Raw genomic sequence first — 18,281 nt, 5'->3', positions numbered from 1 at the left:
TTTTTACGTCTGTCTCCCCCTGCACTCCTAGAGGGCAGGATCATGTCTACTGACTCCAACAACTAATAGTATTTATTGAGAATTGGGAGAGTACAATATAATATAGTGGGTACAATGTTATTGAATTGTACTTTCCCAAGCGCTTAGTTTGGTCTTCTGGACATTGGTTGTTATCAGATGCCATGGAGTCGTTTCCAAATCATAGCAACTCTATAGATATATTTTCTCCAGAACGTCCGGAAGCACTCAATAAATACTATTGATTTATTATTACTGCTTCGACACAAGGATCCTTCTGCCTTTATATCTTCAACCTATTCTTTCATTTTAGAAAGGACCAAATGAGGAAGGCCATCTGCTTTAGTTAGTTCCTTTCTGTTCTATTCTACTTTCTAGCCTTGTTTTCTCCTCTGTATAATGCACAATATACTGGGAACCAGTAGACCTGAGCTCTCACCTGGTTTTGCCTATAGCTGGCTAACGCAGACAAAGACATATACCGCTAACGGTATGATTGTACCCCTTTATGCCTACTTGATCGTCGTACTCCTGGACCATGCCTGGCAGGATTGGGAGGGTGTGAGTGGCATTACACAAAAATCACTAGCACTACAATCAGTTCTTCTTTGCAACTTCTCTGTCATGAAATTTCAGGACCAAGTCTCCTCCATCATTCTTGATGAGAAACTAAATTGCACTAGAATACTGCCTTCAGTGGAGTTTTCAAAACCTGGGTGACTATCCAACTGCTTGGAAATCCAGCCACTTGTTGTATAGTCTGGACTGGTGTATGAACAGGAAGGAAATCCTCTTCAACCTGCCATTTTACTTATATATTTTTTTTTGCCATCTGTGATCTATCAAGCCTATCACTTTGTTCAATAAGGAGGTTGGTTTTATTGAATCTGTTCTTTATGAAGTCAAGATATCTACCCCAGCGCTTAGAACAGTGCTCTGCACATAGTAAGCGCTTAACAAATACCAACATTATTATTTATCATACTTTTATCCCATTTTGTTGTAGGTTGGCTTTTCCCACAGTTAGTAGCCAGTAAAAACCATTGATTGAAATATTAATTCAGCTATTTTTTGAGGTATCATTAGTAAATTTAGTGGTCTTTTGCAGGGGTGGAAAACTGCCTGACTCTGGAAGCTGCATATGGTCATCTTCAGAAGTTGAAGAGAACCAATGCAAGCACAAGATTTGGGAATGAGGAGAGGGAGATGGAGGTCAGGTGAGAAATTGGTGTGTTGAGGGGCGGGTAACTATCATTGTGTGTGTATGTGAAGGTGAGGAAGTGTGAATTTGGAGCTGTGTTTTGGTCAGCAAGTTTTGGAGTAGTGGTCTGCAGGATTTCAAGAAATGGGTGTAGTTGGTATCTGGGTGTACCCCGTGAGCAAGAACTATCAACTGGTGGGAGAGAAATGTCAAACAGATGCTTCCTGGAGTTTCCCCGGCAGGGCTGAGAGTAAAAGTCAGAACTGGCTTAGGATCCGTGATATTTGAAGGAACAGGTGTGTGTATGTGTGTGTGATGAACTATTTTTTCACTGAGGAAGCAACAAGACTGTGGCTCATCCTGCAGCCTGGTATGGATGATTGAAATACCAGTGGTCCTGGAGTGGCAGGCTGAATGCCCCCATCTAGATGACTGAAAGAGCTGGAGGAATAGGAGCATAGGCTAGCTGTTCTCTGCCTTGATTCGGGAGCTGTCTACTTCCCTCCTGGAGTCATACTAGCTCTCTCAGGGAGATGACAGCATTGTTGATGTCCCCTCCCCAGCCCCCCCCGGCTTCCTTGCACACTACAGACTGATCCCTGTGTCATGGCCTCAGAGGATGCTGGTGGCTAAGTTGTTTCTGTGGTGCATATGCCAGCAAAGGCAGCCCAGCCCCCATGCCACCATGGAGATATAAGGAGAAAAAAAAATCTGCTCTGAAATCATTCAGGTCGGAATGGGAACACCTGCCCTCTCCTGGTTCTCCTCTCATCTCTCTGGCCGTTCATTCTCAGTCTCCTTCGTGGGCTCCTCCTCTGCCTTCCAGCCCCTAACTGGGAGGGATCCCTCAAAGTTCCGTTCTGGGTCCCCGTGTATCCTCCATCTGCACTCACTCCCTTGGAGAACTCATTCGCACTTATGGCTTCAACTACAATCTCTATGCCGATGATACCCAAATCAACATCTCCCCTGATCTCTCTCCCTCTTTCCAGGCTCACATCTCCGCCTGCTTTCAAGGATGTCCTCCCATCACTTCAAACTTAACATGTCCAAAACAGAGCTCCTTTTCTTACCACCCAAACCCTGTCCTCTCTCTGCCTTTCCCATCACTGTAGATGGCACCACCATTCTTCCCGTCTCACGAGCCCATCACGTTGACATTATTCTTGACTCCTTTCTCTAATTCAATCCTTATAGTCATTCTGTCATCAAATCCTGTCGGTCCCACCTTCACAACATCGCTAAAATCCACCCTTTCCTCTCCATCCAAAATACTACTACGTTATTACAGTCACTCATCCTATCCCACTTAGAGTACTGCATCAGCCTCCTAGCTGACATCCCAAACTCCTGTCTTTCCCCACTCCAGTCCATACTTCACTCCACTGCCCGGATCATCTTTCTAAAAAATATATTCATGGCGTGTCACCCCCCTCCTCAAAAATCTCCAAGGGTTGCCTGTCCACCTTCGTAGCAAACAAAAACTCCTCCCCATTGGCTTTAAAGCACTCCATCACCTTGTCCCCTCCTACCTCACTTGGCTTCTCTAGTGATAGCTCATTCATTCATTCATTCACTCAGTAGTATTTATTGAGTGCTTATGGTGTGCAGAGCACTGTCCTAAGTGCTTGGAAAGTACAATACAATAAAAAGACAGTCCCCGCCCATAACGGATTTACAGTTTAATAATAATAATAATGTTGGTATTTGTTAAGTGCTTACTATGTGCAGAGCACTGTTCTAAGCGCTGGGGTAGATACAGGATCATCAGGTTGTCCCACGTGAGGCTCACAGTTAATCCCCATTTTACAGATGAGGGAACCGAGGCACAGAGAAGTGAAGTGACTTGCCCACAGTCACACAGCTGACAAGTGGCAGAGCCGGGAGTCGAACTCATGACCTCTGACTCCGAAGCCCAGGCTCTTTTCCACTGAGCCACGCAGTTTAGAGGGGGAGAGATAGACATCAAAACAAGTAAACAGGTATCAATAAATATATAGCTATATACATATATACATAAGTGCTGTGGGGCGGGAAGGGGGGGAAAGCAAAGGGAGTGAGTCCAGGTGACACGGAAGGGAGGGAAAGCTGAGGAAAGGGGGATTAGTCTGGGAAGGCCTCTTGGAGGAGGTGTGCCTTCAGTAGGGCTTTGAAGCGGGGCAGTGTGATTGGCAGATTTGTGGAGGAAGGGCATTCTAGGCCAGAGATAGGATGTGGGCCAGGGGTCAGCAGTGAGACAGGTGAGATAGAGGCCCAGTGAGAAAGTTAGCATCAGAGGAGCGAAGTGTGCGGTCTGGGATGTCGAAGGAGAGAAGCAGCGTGGCTCAGTGGAAAGAGCCCGGGCTTTGGAGTCAGAGGTCATGAGTTCGAATCCCAGCTCTGCCACTTGTCAGCTGTGTGACTGTGGGCAAGTCACTTAACTTCTCTGTGCCTCAGTTACCTCATCTGTAAAATGGGGATTAAGACTGTGAGCCCCACGTGGGACATCCTGATTCCCCTGTGTCTACCCCAGCGCTTAGAACAGTGCTCGGCACATAGTAAGCGCTTAACAAATACCAACATTATTATTATTATTATTATTATTATTAGAAGGGAGGTGAAGTAAGAAAGGGAAAGTGATGGACAGCTTTGAAGCCAATAATGAGGAGTTTTGGTTTGATACAGAGGGGGATAGGCAACTACTGGAAATTTTTGAGGAGCGGGGTGACATACCCTGAACGTTTCAGTAGAAAGACAATCTGGGAAGCAGAGTGAAGTATGGACTGAAGGGGGAGAGGCAGGAGGTAGGGAAGTCAGAAAGGAAGCTGATAGAGTAATCCAGTCGGCATAGGATAAGTGATTCTTTATCTTCTCACTGTGCCTCATTCTTGCCTGTCTCACCATCGACCCCTGGCCCGTGTCCTCCCTCTGGTCTGGAATGCCCTCCCTCCTCAAATCCAACATTTACTCTCCCCACCTTCAAAGCCTTATTGAAGACACATCTCCTCCAAGAGGCCTTCCCAGACTAAGCCCCACTTTTCCTCATTCACTCAGTCATTCAATTGTATTTATTGAGCACTTAGTCTGTGAAGAGCACTGTACTAAGTGCTTGGAAAAAACAATTCAGCAACAAATAGAGACAATCCCTGCCCACAACAGACTCACATCTCCCTTTTGCATCACCCTGACTTGCTCCCTTTGCTCTTCCTCCACCTCCCAGCCCCACAGCATTTATGTATATATCTATAATTCCATTTATTTGTATTAATCTCTGTCTCCACCCCCCTCCCACCTCCCAACCCTCCTTGAACTGTGAGCTCGTTGTGATCAGGGAATGTCTCTGTTTACTGTTGTACTTTCCCAAGTGTTGGATACAGGGCTCTGCACAAAGTAAGAGCTTAATAAATTCAATTGAATGAATGATTGAATGGAAATATTTTACCTGTGCCATGCTCTTCAACATTCCACTTTATTTCCCTCTGAAAAAAAAAAAAAACAACCCAAAAAATACCATGATCAAATTCTCTCTCCACCAACTCTCTTATTCCTCTTCATCTTTTATTCTTCAGCTTTATCTCTTCACTCCTTCTAGGCCAGTCTTCTAGATGTGCCTGACACTTGACTCTCTAGCTGCTATCTCCTTGATCAAGTCATCAGCTTCTATCTCCTTGATCAAGTTGTCCCCGAACGATTCATCCCCTATCTAGACCACAGCCATCCTCACCTTCAAAAACCCCTTAAAATCCCACTTCTTCCAATAGACCTTCTCTGATTAGCCCCAGTCCATCAACCACCTCCATATTTTATTTATTGATTTATTCCTTCCCTCAGCAGTTGCGTGCATATGTGTGATCTACTGTGTGGTATATTCTGATTACCTCTTTGTAAATCGTTAGGATGCAGGCTCTCTTGGTCTGGGAACATGTGTTGAAATTCTGCTGTTCTTTCCCAAGTGACTGGAGTACACTAGTATAGTTTAGTTCACAAGTGCTATATGTATATTTATTTATATGTAGACCGTAAGCATGTTGTGGGCAGGGAATGTATCTCTTATATTGTATTCTTCCAAGTGCTTAGTACAGTATTCTGAACACAGTAAATGCTCAATAAATACAACTAATGGGTGCTCCATAATACCCTAACTACTACTTTTGCTAACAGTGTCATTACCTACAGGAAGGCAAAGAGATTTAGCGATTTGAAGAACACAGGGAAGCCATTGTTATGTCATTTCTTTTTTGATCTGTGATTCTCCTTTACTCATGATTTTCTCAACCATTTATTTCACTGGTAACGTCCCTATGAGGATTACCTGTTCGAAAACTAAGGGTGGAGGAGCTAAGTGCTAAACAGAACATTCTTACCATCAGATTTAAAGCACTCAGTCAGTTCTCCCTCTCCTACCTTATCTCTCAGATATTGTAACCCAGCTCAAAAAATCTGCTCCTCTAACACTGGCCTTCTCACTGTACCTTGGTCTCGTGTTTCTCTCCACTGCCCCCTGGCCCACATCCTCTCTCTGGCCTATAATTTCTCCACGCTTCATAGGCAACATCTCACCCCTCATCATCCAAACCCAACTAAAATCGCATTTGCAAAACCCTCACTACCTTGTCTAAGCCCTCCCTTCTTCATCGCTTGTGCATTTGGGTTGGTTCCCCGTGAGCACTTTGATATTCACTCATTCTCCAGCCCTACAGCACTTAGGCATGTCCATCTATTATTATTATTTTTTTAATGAATATTTTCCCTCTACTCTGTAAGCTTCTTGTGAGCGGGGATTGTCTATACCTACTCTCTTGTTTTGTACGCTTCCAAGAGCTTAGTACTGTGCTCTGCACACAATAAGCACTCAAGAAATATCACTGATTTAAGTGTAACCTTTTGGGAAAATACAGAAAAAATTTCCAATAACAAAACAGGGATGTTCGAGATTAATATAATCGGATTTGAAGTACGAACAAAATGCCAAGTAAGACTATCCTGCATCACAGTGAGCAGAAGCACACTCCCATGTCTGGTCACAAATAGGACCTAGAAGTGTGAGAATTAATAATTACAATAATAATTATGGTATTAAGTATTAACTAAGTACCAGGCACTGTACTAAGCACTGGGGTGGATACAAGCAAATCGGGTTGGACGCAGTCCTTGTCCCATTTAGGGCGCACAAACCTCAATCCCCATTTTACAGATGAGGTAACTGAGGCCCAGAGAAGTGAAGTGACTTGCCCAAGGTTACACAGCAGACAAGGGGCAGAGCTAGGATTAGAATCAATGACCTTCTGACTTCCAGATCTGGCTCGAATTGAAGCTATTCTCCCTGCCACAGATGCATTTCTCTCCTTTTGAGTATGGTTATCAGGGTCTCCTTTCTTTGACTCTTCCCCCTACCACATACCCCTAGAGATCAGGTATGGGTGTTTATTGGCTCGAGCCCCTTGCTTTCCCACACCCCAATACCAGTTTCCAAGTGGTCACCCTAGCAGCATGAAATACTCTCCAGTTGCTCTTTTGAAATAAACGAAATATCATTCCTCCCCCTTTTTCCACCCTTTCTTCCTTCTTTTCTCAAATTCCATTAATGAGCACAGTCACTAAGATTGTTGTCTTGACCCTTGTCTAAGCCTTTCAGCTTGCTAATTAAAACTTTTTTTCAAGGACAATTTATGATGGACACTTGCTTAATGATAGTTGGGTCCGGTTTACCTGCCCAAGTAGTTCCTTTTCTGACTCCGATATGCATGAGGTTTCTAAATTCCCATTCTTTGAAGTTGATACGTGGAATTATTCATCACAGGAAATAAATTTAGTCTTAATAGTTTAGTTATAATTCCACAGTCTTTCTAATACTGATCTTTATTCAATGTAAGTATAGTAATATTAGGTAAAATGCGGAGTATCTTTTAAGTATCCCTCAAACTTATATGCACATCTGGAACTGTTTGGACTGAGTAAAAGTAAAATAAATGCCATTGCATATTATACCATACTTTTTTTTATTTTAAAAAGGAAATTGAAAACACACCACTTTTAGAAAGGCTTGTCATTGAACTGGATATTGAAATGGTATCAGTAAAGTATTTATATTTTCCATACTTTGTTTCATACATCAGTCGTCCTTGATGCATTAGATTTGGATGTTTGCCATATAAATTGAAATGTTACCATATATGAAAGACTTTTGTTTAAAAATGGGCTAAATCATTTAGGATAAAGGAAGTGAAGTCAATCCATTTGAAAACACATTTTTTCCTGCTTCTTTCATATAGTTGTTTTTAGAATTTTTACTCCTCTTATAGTATACAGCAGTGTCCTTCTAAGCAGATGAATTATTTTGCCACCTAGGTTTGTCCTAAAAATTGAACATAGCACAAGGACAATAGCTTCATCAACAACAACAAAAATCATATTAGAAATGACATAATTCCAAGCTGATTTTACTGTGACCTCTAATTTTAAAACTGAGTGAGGTGCTTCTGGGTTAAATCACAGTTCTTACTCTTTGCTAAAAGTTCCAAGAATATATATTTCAAAATATTTTAAAATAATCCAAAACAAATGCAGTACATCTTTGCATACTTGAAACACATTTTCTGAATTTATGTTAAATCTCTTTCTGCACCAGAGGTTTTTTTATTTCGTGAGTATGGATTAGGGTTGGCCCATTATTTCACCATCTATCTTCATCTTGGATTGATTGCATTGAACAGCACAGAATGAGGTACAGATGGCCCCACTTTGGCAAAGTTGTAGGACTCTTGGTTGACGCCCCATTTGATCCGAACTAAGCTAACCATCCCAAAATCTTGGCTAATATCAACCTTCTCAACTATTAGGCATGTGTACCTGATAAAAAAACCTGTGCTTGCTAGCCACTGGAGCTGCATCATTTACAAGAAAAAATTAAAAACACTTGAGAAGAGGTGGCACTAATGTTTTTGTATAAATGTTAAGAATTTCTGGATGACAGTCACGTTAATACGCTAGCCAGAAACAGCAGAGTTTAAATTATGTTCCTCCTGAAGTTTCTTAAAATGGGTCTTGGATTCATAAAATACATGGTTGGAAACCGTGGCCCAGGATAAGGATATATATATAGCGCAACTATAGTGTCTGGTATTGTAAACAACAGGATGCACACAAGTTTGCTTTGTTCAAGCCTTATTGGATCTTTTTTTAAAAATCAAACAATTTTGAAAAAGGGTATTTCATTTGGGGAAATGATCACATGGTGTTCTTTTTTTTTGTCGGCTACTGACAAATTGGGGGATACAGATTATGCTGTTTCTCTGTAAAAGGAACTTTCAACTGCAATAAAGAAAAAGCTGAAAGGTTTGTGTTTCCCCTCAACCTCCTCTCGTACCTCTCTCCTATTCCTTTCCCTTTCTTCCCCTCCCCACCCCGCTTTCCGTGTCTCTCTTCCTCCCTTCTTCCCCTCAAAAGCTTTCTCAGTTTTCTGCCTTCTATTCCTGTCCCCTTTCTCTCCATCTGGCTTCCCTCCTTTTCTCACTGTCCCTTCTGTACCTCCTCTCTTCCTTACCCTTCTGAGTTTTCATCTCATCTCCCCACCCCCCATTCCTTCCATCACTGCCCTCTCTTTTCCCTTCCTCCCTTCCTTTCATTCCTCCTTCTGCTCCGCTTGCAGACTCTCTTCCATCCTTCTCCCCTCCGCCTTCTCCTCCCCCCCTTCCTTTTCCCTGTCTCCGTCTGTGCTCCCACGTGCTTCAAATCTGTGGATCTGGACTGCCTTCTCTAACAGTTCAATATGAGTGTTAGCAGAATGAAAACCAGATGGACTAGCAGTTCCCACTGTTATCTCCCAACCAGCTCTGGCAAGCGTCCCCTTCTCCCTCCTTTCTTGGCATGACAAAAATATTTGCCTTTATTTAGGAGGGTCTGTATTTGCTGCTGTACCTCTTCCCTCAGTTGCAACATAAGCTGAAAGCTATTTATTCCCTAGTTGCTGAGGTTGGTTGAGGTGAGTAGAGTGTGAGATGAATTTTACTGTTGAAGAAGCAATTAGCATTCTGAGCAGAGCTTCTATGGTTATTTATTTAGAATAAATGATTTGTTGTCGTTGGTCGTTAAATGCTCAAGCCCAGGAATATGGAGACAAGTTTGCACAAATAGATAACAGAAGGAAAACATTTTCTTTGCAAACAAGTCTTTACCACTACTTTCAAACACTTTCACCTATGGAGGCCTACATTATCTCTCAGGGAGGCTTTGGGGCTCTATAATAGGATTACAGCAAGTATTAACTCTAGATCAGTAATCAACACTGAAAATCCTTTGTTCAGTGAGTATTTGCTGCTTTAAACCTTTCATCACTCCTTCACCAATATTGTCTTCCTTTCAGTTTCTCTTTTTTGTGAAACTTATTCAAAGTACTTAGAAGAAAAACAAATCTGTCAGGCAACAAAAGGCATAGGAATGGTTGCAAGTTTGATTTTTTTCTTATTTAGTAATCCCAACTAAATCATTTTCATAATTTTCTTGTATATGAGATTTCTACTTAAGATCTAAAACAGAAATATTAAAAGAATATACTTAATTAGCATTCTTGGCTAGATTTTATAAGCTCCTTGTGGGCAGAACATGTCCACTAACTCTTGTATTGTTCAGTCCTACTTGCTCACTGAACACCATTGATGGATTGATTTTTGAGGCAACAGATTATTTCACATTTTTTGCCATCTTTTCTTTAAAGAGTATCTTAGTTTTTGATATTTCACCACTGAAATGGTTTTCAAACTAATTCCACAGATGTCCAATTTAGAAAAGAGTTGTTTATACTGCATTGGCAAGAGCAAAACTGGACCAATGGAAATAGTCATAAGTGTACTTTGAGGAAAAAATATTTGAAATCTAAAGGGAAAAAGTGATGTTATTTAGGAGAATGTGGTGAAAGATTTAAACATTACTTGCTGAGCAATGTTTAGGGCATTAGGAATCATCTTGAAGTACATATAACTCTGTTGATGATAACCGCACCAGCATTTTCAAATTTTCCTCTCAGGTGGGGCTAAAAATAGATAAAATTGAGTTAAATAATAATAAATTCCAGGTGTTTCAAGTTCTATTTCAGTCACTTTCTTAATTAGAACTATCAAAAGGGCTTCTTTTGTTCTTTTATTTTCTAAGCATTGAGGGCCACCACATTCTTCTCTGCCTCAATATATGAGATTCTAAATTGAAACAGTACTACCAGACTCTCATAATAAACCATGCAAACACATGATTACTGAATAAACAAAAGCTAGTCTTCATTATGTGGCATATGGTATTGATGATTCTAGAATCGAAGAAAAAAAGACTGGAAAAATATGTCCAGGAGATGGGTAGGATGGGTAGTATTTAACCTGTTCCACCGAGTTGTTCCAAAAGCTAAAGATGGAAACAGCAAGCAGGTGGCCTAAGGAATAGTCACAAAGCCAACTGTCTCTTGCCAATCTCTCACCTGTACAACCACGCATCAGATTTTCATTCGTCCTGAGTTGTCATAAGGGGATTCATTACCAACTGTCTTCTTCTATTTGCTCCTCTCTTGCTAATGTGAAAGTCTTCAAGTAAAGTTGTGTTTATGCATGCAAGGCTGCTACTAAGGCAGCATCTGCCCCCTGCCAACAATAAATAAAAATAGAAGACGGTACAAACCGATTATAAACGAAGGCCTACCATCCGTGATGCGCGTTAAGTGAGGGCTTGGCGATGCAATCCTGAACATGAAAGATGAAGTCAGTGCACATAATTTAACCATGCAAAGTACTGAGACCATTCTGTTCATGGTGGATCTTTGTGCTGCTATTGTTGTTGTTGTGTTTATCCCACGTGAAGAACTGTAAGCTTTGGAGAAATCAAACATGTTCCTTGTGGTGTCTTACAGATCGTACTGAGAAGCACTCCACAATGCCAGACTCACCTGTGGATGTGAAGACACAATCCAGGCTGACGCCTCCAACGATGCCACCTCCTCCCACTACCCAGGGAGCCCCCAGAACCAGTTCATTCACACCCACAACGTGTAATTAGATTCGTGTCTTCTTTCATTCTGGGGTTTTTTCTGTGTGTGCTTTTTCCCAGTGTGCAAATTTCTGTCAGCTCAATATGCGGAGAGAAAGTTAGTGCAGATATGTTTGCTTATGGTCCGGTTTTGATAGGTGCTCCTTTTGGAGTACTTTTCCTTACTTTTCCATTGGTCTAGGGTGATAAAATTGAGGAAATTTACCTGTGAGTGGTCACTCCTTTCCTGTTGATGAGAGCCTAATTGATTCTTTCGAACAAATTGGGCAGTGTGCAAAATATTCCTTTATTGGTTTGTTTAGTTTTGTTCATAGGGCTGAGGCAGAGTTCTTTCAAGGTGACTTCTGATCTCCTATTTTCTCCTTATCCTTTCAGCTAGTAATAAACAATGATGAAACCAGCATTTCCTTAGTGTTAAGCTCCTTCACATATAGGAATCGTGATCAGTAGTGAATTTGAAAACTTGCTGAAGTAAATAGCATCCTTTTAGTTTTGAATCCGACAGACTTCTTTTAAGCTCGTACTCTGCTCCAATCAACTCCTGCCCTATTTTCTTAATCAGAGGAACATATTTGTTTTCTGTGTTGTCTGAGCAAAGGGCAATCCATTTTTATCAGTCTAGAAAGTTCCTATTTTTCAGAATGGATTCCTAGTGAGGATAGTTGGAAACTCCATTTAACTCAACCTCCAAGTCCTAAAGAATATTTTCATCAAAGATTTGGGAAGCTAACAAATTATTCTGCATTACACATAATACTAGGTGTTGAACAAGTGTAACGAAAGCTGTACGAGTAAAGAATAGCTATAAAAGGCAGGTTTATTACTATTTCTAGAATCAAAGGGCCAGAAGGCTTTGGCACTTTACCTAGCCCAGGCTGTTTATATCATGTCTCACTATCTTTTAAAAAGCTTTTTAAACTTACAGGGAGCTTGATGTTTTGAATAAGGCCAAGTTGTTATACTGTCAACTTGTTTGATTTTTAGTTTGCTGTTATTCAGTGCCACAGCGCTATGCGAATGTCTAGTGTGAGCTAAGTTTAGTAGTCATTCCCAGGCAAGTTAATGAGAAGCCTTGGAATGTAGGGGGTTTTAAAAATTCATAGCTTTATAAGTGGTTTTCTCACTGAGGAAAAGTGGAGATTTTTTGTGATTTATCTACCATATTAAAGGGAAATAATTAAGCACGGTGAGCTATTTAAGCTGTAGTCGTGGCTGTGTCGTAAGGACATTTGCTCTGGATCTAGAATCATAAATACGGTAAAATGACGATTTACAATTAGTGTTGAGTTTGGCTTGCCATAACCTATCGAGTTACCATTCAGTCACCACTTAAACACTCAAAACAGTCACCATTCACCTCTGCCAGTAGCTTTTCTAGCAAGGCCTTAAGGAAATTACATGAACTTTCAAATATGTTTTCTTAGAAGTGAATCGCTACAAAACGGGCATGAAGCCATGGAGTTCTGTCTTGCTACCTTGAATTGGGTTGTCACTTCTCCACTTCTAAAAATATGTCCTTGATTAATGTCACATCCATTAAACTTCTTTGTGCAAAATTTTCATCTTGCAGAACTGGATAAGAATTGAGTGGAAGAGAAGCTAGCCCTCTAATTGGGTGGTATAAGGTTAAAACTTGAAAGGCCTGTTTTTATAAACACAGCTGTCAGTTGTGTGTACAAAACATGATTAAAAATGTTTAGTGATAAATTTAGTCTCAACAAATGTACATTTCTCTATGGGAACAGTTTAGAAAGGAATATACTTGTTATATTGATATAAGCCTATGACAAAAGGCTGACATCCAAATGCTGTTTGTTTCATGTTGAAGCATTTCAGGTGGTTGGCATATGTGCAAATGGGAGTCAAGGCTGTCCTTGTTACAGCAGACTCCTTTTATGATCAGCTTCTGTGCAGAATTCAAGAAGTGAGGAATAATCGACTCACTTAATTGGTCTTAATTCTACCATTAACTCTGAAGCCGTAAATATTTTATGTCAGGACCTTGTCAGTGCCTTAAGATTAACGAGCGGTCAAGAACATCGTATTTCGCTGAGATTGGCTTAACACAGAATTTTATTTTTTATTCTGCTTCGTATCCTTCCTTGACAGTAACGAATGGTACAAGCCATTCCCCTACAGCATTGAATGGGGCCCCGTCTCCTCCCAACGGTTTCAGCAATGGGCCTTCCTCTTCCTCCTCTTCCTCCTTGGCAAATCAGCAGTTACCACCAGCCTGTGGAGCCAGGCAACTCAGCAAGTTGAAGAGATTCCTTACTACACTGCAGCAGTTTGGCAATGACATTTCACCCGAGATTGGCGAGAGAGTTCGCACCCTTGTACTAGGCCTGGTGGTAAGTAGAAAAGAATATCCGATTTTTCTTGTCTGAAGAACGAAGTTTCGGTTTTCCCATAATGATGAGGGAGTGATAAATGCTTCTTAGATGTATGTATCTGTTTTCTGATTTAGGAAACCTATACTATAGATAAGGGCAGATTCTTGTGAGAAACCTCAAAATTTCAGCATGGTCTAGCAGATAGAGCACACGGGCCTGGGAGTCAGAAGAACCTGGGTCCTAATTCCGGCCCTGCCACTTGTCTGTGTGGCCTTAGGCAAGTCATTTAACCTTTCTGTGCCTCAATTACCTCATCTGTAAAATGGTGATTAAGAGTGTGCACCCCATGTGGGACAGGAACTGTGTCCAACCTGATTACTTTGTATCTACCCCAGTGCCTGGCACGTACTAAGCACTTTAACAAAGACCATTTAACAGAAAAAAACTTTCCTTAGCTGGAAAATGGGAATTATCCCATTTTACGTAGAAAGTAATGAGAAATAAGACATTTTTCTGCCAGGTCACTTTACGTGGTGACTGTGGGAAAGACATCTAAGTGGTCTACCTCCAGGGCTAGGTCCTTACCCTCTCTCTCCCAGTAAGGTTGCGTTCATTAAATCTCGTTCATCACAATAAGGATCAAAGTCCAAGCAAGAAGATGATGTTTTTTATCTATTTCTATGGGTTCCCCATTGAGTTTAGAAGTGAGATATTAAATAAAAAACAATCTAGAGCAAGTACAACAAAACTCACTCAGGCACCACTAATGAAATATTGACAATAAATATATTCGCCGATATAGGAAATTTTAAGACGTTTGAGCATTATGCACTACCTCTTGTTTCCTCATTGTTGACATTGGAGACGGGAAGGAGAGATGAACAACCTAAGTGCTTAACAAATACCATTAAAAAAAACATTTCAGAGAGGCATGAAACTTTCCAACTGAATGCATACATTTTAAGATCTTTAGGAAAAAAGAGGATTTCTTTCCCCCAGTTTCTCCAGAGTGTCTGAAGTAAACATGGGGCATGGGAATTTTAAACCAGAGTTAATTTAGCATATATACGAATTGGGTCTTAAAACAAACTCTCTTACAAAAAGCAGAAAATTTGCCTCTCTGCAGCAGTTGAATTTCAGTGTTTATGGTTCTGATTGTTAGGATGTAATTTTGATTTAGTCTTGAACCCAAAGAAATTAGCTAAAAATAAAATTTAGTTATATAGGTGCCTGCCTCATCATGAGTTTTGTATCCTGATGAAAGAACACTTGGAGAGAAATGGAGCAGAATTTAGAATGGAAATTTGAAGAAAGGTATGATGACACCAGGTGATAACACTGGCACTTCCAAGATGCCATAAACAGTGGGTTACAGTTGCTTCTTCTGGCTCTTTTAAATGAACTATTTTAAAAACAGTGCCATTTTGTATGACTATCTCTCTCCAGTTGAGTCTTTAGCCTCAATTGTCAAAGAAGCAGTGTGGTCAGAGAAGCAGAGTAGTCTACAGGAAAAAATGTGGGCCTGGGAGTCAGAGGATGGTGGGTTTTAATCCTTTCTCTGCCACTTGATTTATGTGTGACTTTGGGAAAATCACTTAACTTCTCTGTGCCTCAATTTCCTCATCTAAAAAATGGGGATTCAGTACCTGTTCCCCTGCTATTTATACTACGAGCCCTGTGTGGGACATTGAGTGAACTAATTATCTTCTACTTCAGGGCAAAACACGTAGTAAGTGCTTAAATATTATTATTATTGTCACTGTCATCATTATTATTATCCTGGGGACAAACATGAGCTTGAATGAATTTGGGTTAGTTTGACCAGTGACTATTAACACAAAGATGGGATAAGGTGCAAGCATTCAATATTTGTGGGCCAAGAGAAGTATGGAAATGGGCAAGAGCATCTTTGGACTCCATATTCTCTGTGGTGGGGCTTTTCAAATGTCTTAACATGTGCTCAGCTCAATTTTCGCTACTGGACCCTGCCATGTAACTGAAAGTGCCATTCTAGGTGTCTAACAATCAATCGATGCCATCTCCTGAAGCCTTAATAACAATAATTATGGTATTCGTTAAGTGACTACTATGAGCCAAGCACTGTTCTAAGCCCTGAGGTAAACACAAAATAATCAGGTTCGACACAGTCCCTGTTCCACATGGGGCTCAGAGTCTAATTGTGTGCATAGCACTGTACTAAATGCTTAGAAAGGCGCAGTACAGTAGAATTGATCGGCACAATCCCTTCCCTCACGGAGTTTACCATCTAGCAAATTCTCCTTTAGCCTTGTGTGGAAGCCTGAGGCAGAGAGGCCTTCCAAGCAGAGTGCAGAGAGTTCCTTTCCCTTCTGCTCCCAGGAATAAACATTTCCTGACATAGAGAGAGCAAAGAGCCTGGTGTTTTCCAACAAATTCACAGTGCTTCTCCAAAAGTTAAACGAGTGCTTTAACCAATTATAGGTTTGTAAACCACCATGAAGCATTTATACACTAAAATTAATATATGTTCAAAAAGCTACTTCAGTATAGAAGTCTTAGTCTATATATGCATTATCCACAATATTCATGATTTTTTTTGCCAATAAGTGGAAAAACATTTACTAATACCACTTCCTATTTCTCTTTCTGCTCATTAAACCATGAATTGCAGCAGTTCTCATGTTTGTTTTGCTTTTAAATGTTCCATTGTGTTACTAAGGGGTAAATGTATTTCTAATATATATATGCATATTTACATATATATTATTCTACAGAATTCTACTTTGACAATTGAAGAATTTCATTCCAAACTGCAAGAAGCTACCAACTTCCCACTGCGACCTTTTGTCATCCCATTTTTGAAGGTATTGCACAGTTCACTGATCTGGAAAATATTTCAAACCATATTGTTGCTAGGTCACAGATGTATGTTACAGTTCTTTTTAAGAGAGTGGGGAAAAATGAATCTAGCATTTAAGAGTTCCTTGACATAGTTTAATGGGTGAAAACTCTATCAGCATAAATATATTTTTATGGGTATCTTCCAAATGTTTTTAGAAAAACTGTGTGCAGGATAGCTCATTCATATGTATTTTTTTTAAAGAAATATATAATCAGATTTGGAAGTATCAGTGGGAGGAAAAACGAGAGCTGTGTATTCAAGGTGAATAGAAAGGCTTTTTGCCCTCCAAGCCCTGAGGTCACTGTCCAATATTCCTTTTGACCGTTTCTCAGAATCCACTATAGCAAAAGAATTCCCTTTTCCATTTCAAAGTAACCGATAATTTCATGATTTAAGAGTAAATGCAAAATCTTGAACTCAGGCCTTGAAATTTCACAAGAGGAAAAACTCATGTTCTCTTCCAAATATTTTCTTTTAAATGTACTTGTAAATTTTGAAGCTCAACATGTGGTGTTACTTTGTGAAGGTTTTGAATTTAAAGTGCCAAAAAAAAAATCACCTCTGTGTGGTAGTGATTCATACAAGTTTATTTTGTTGTTTTTATGTGGTGAAAAATATTTAGTGGGGAAGATTTTATCCAACATAGGAAGAGTCATGCATGAAGTTCATTTTGATGAGCTCCTAAGATGTTTAGTACAGTGCTGTGCACACAGTAAGCACTCAATAAATGACTGACTGACTCTACCCTATTGTGTAGACCAATGGGATATTAGGATGTGGGGGGCTACAGAGTGGAAGTATACACAAAGCATAGGATTTAGTTGAAACTGAAGAAGTTGCTTGATGGTTTGGCATATGGTATTTTAAAAGGGATTGGTTTTTCAAAGGAAGACATGCGTTTATCAGCTCAGGTAATATATGACAATCTTTTGCCCCTATTTTTGTGTCCTGTACACTTTGCCTGAGTACACTGTCCCAGTCTGTCCAGTTTAGGGGAAGAATTGTGTTTATAGACATGGTTCTAAAGCACAGCTCTCTTGTAAATCCAAACTGGAAGTATTCATTCTAAATTCCTAATCAGATATTAATTTGAGGTCTATGTTTTAACTGTATCAGAAGATTCATATTTGTCTCCCAAGGTTTAAAGCAAACTGCAACTAATGCTGTTTATGATTTACCAATCAATGGTGCTTATTCAGTGCTTACTATGCAAAGAACACTGCACTAAGCATTTGGGAGAGTATAATAAACCGAGTCGGTAGACATTTTCCTACTGTACATTAATAAGAATTTTTTTAATAATGATCCATATTATGGAGAAAGGGAACATTCTGATTTTCATCCACAACCTAATAAAACATGGAATTCACATAGCAATACCAATTCAAATTTCAAGTCTATTCTTATTACCTCAAAAATGCCTTTATTTAATTCAGAGATAAATTAGTTCCTCAGTCACTTAACAGAACAAACCTTTTATGGATTATTCTATCATCTTTTAATTTTTAAAATCCATTTTGAAACTGGACTGTTTTTTGAAAAATAGAATTAAGTTGAATGTAGGGTTTTGTTTTGGCTTTCTGAGAAAGGGAGTTGTTTTCTGTAAGAATTTCATCATATGACTGCCATTTCCTGTGTGAATACCACTGGTTTCTTTGCTCTGTAAAAGCGGCTCCCTTCTGGGTCAAGTTGGCAGCTGAAAAAATTTAGAAAAGCTTACAAGGACACTTCCAGATTCGTCTATCACTGCTGCACACCATATGGTTACCATATCATTACATTGGGATCATTGGAATCAAAGATACAAGCCTTTTTTTTCTTCTAATTTTAGTGCTTTTCCTCA

At 40.1% G+C, this 18,281-nt stretch overlaps 1 protein-coding gene across 4 annotated transcripts in view; it reads left to right on the top strand.

Annotated features, from left to right (window-relative positions):
• RUNX1T1 (RUNX1 partner transcriptional co-repressor 1) overlaps window positions 1-18,281 on the top strand; it is a 159,041-nt gene that overhangs the window by 80,404 nt on the left and 60,356 nt on the right. For 3 of the 4 annotated variants that reach the window (XM_007670675.3, XM_029063668.1, XM_007670677.3), the window contains 3 exons: window positions 11,088-11,225; window positions 13,334-13,575; window positions 16,311-16,400. In XM_007670675.3, coding sequence (XP_007668865.1) covers window positions 11,088-11,225; window positions 13,334-13,575; window positions 16,311-16,400 — 470 coding nt within the window. Of the gene's footprint in view, window positions 1-1,141; window positions 1,236-11,087; window positions 11,226-13,333; window positions 13,576-16,310; window positions 16,401-18,281 lie in introns of those variants that run through there. The other variant, XM_007670674.3, reaches the window with a different exon arrangement.

The sequence above is a fragment of the Ornithorhynchus anatinus genome, chromosome 4, assembly GCF_004115215.2.
Source record: "Ornithorhynchus anatinus isolate Pmale09 chromosome 4, mOrnAna1.pri.v4, whole genome shotgun sequence".
In the NCBI taxonomy this organism is placed as follows: Eukaryota; Metazoa; Chordata; class Mammalia; order Monotremata; family Ornithorhynchidae; genus Ornithorhynchus; species Ornithorhynchus anatinus.
Note: the sequence above shows the minus strand (reverse complement) of the source record. Positions and strands in the feature narration are given on the sequence as shown.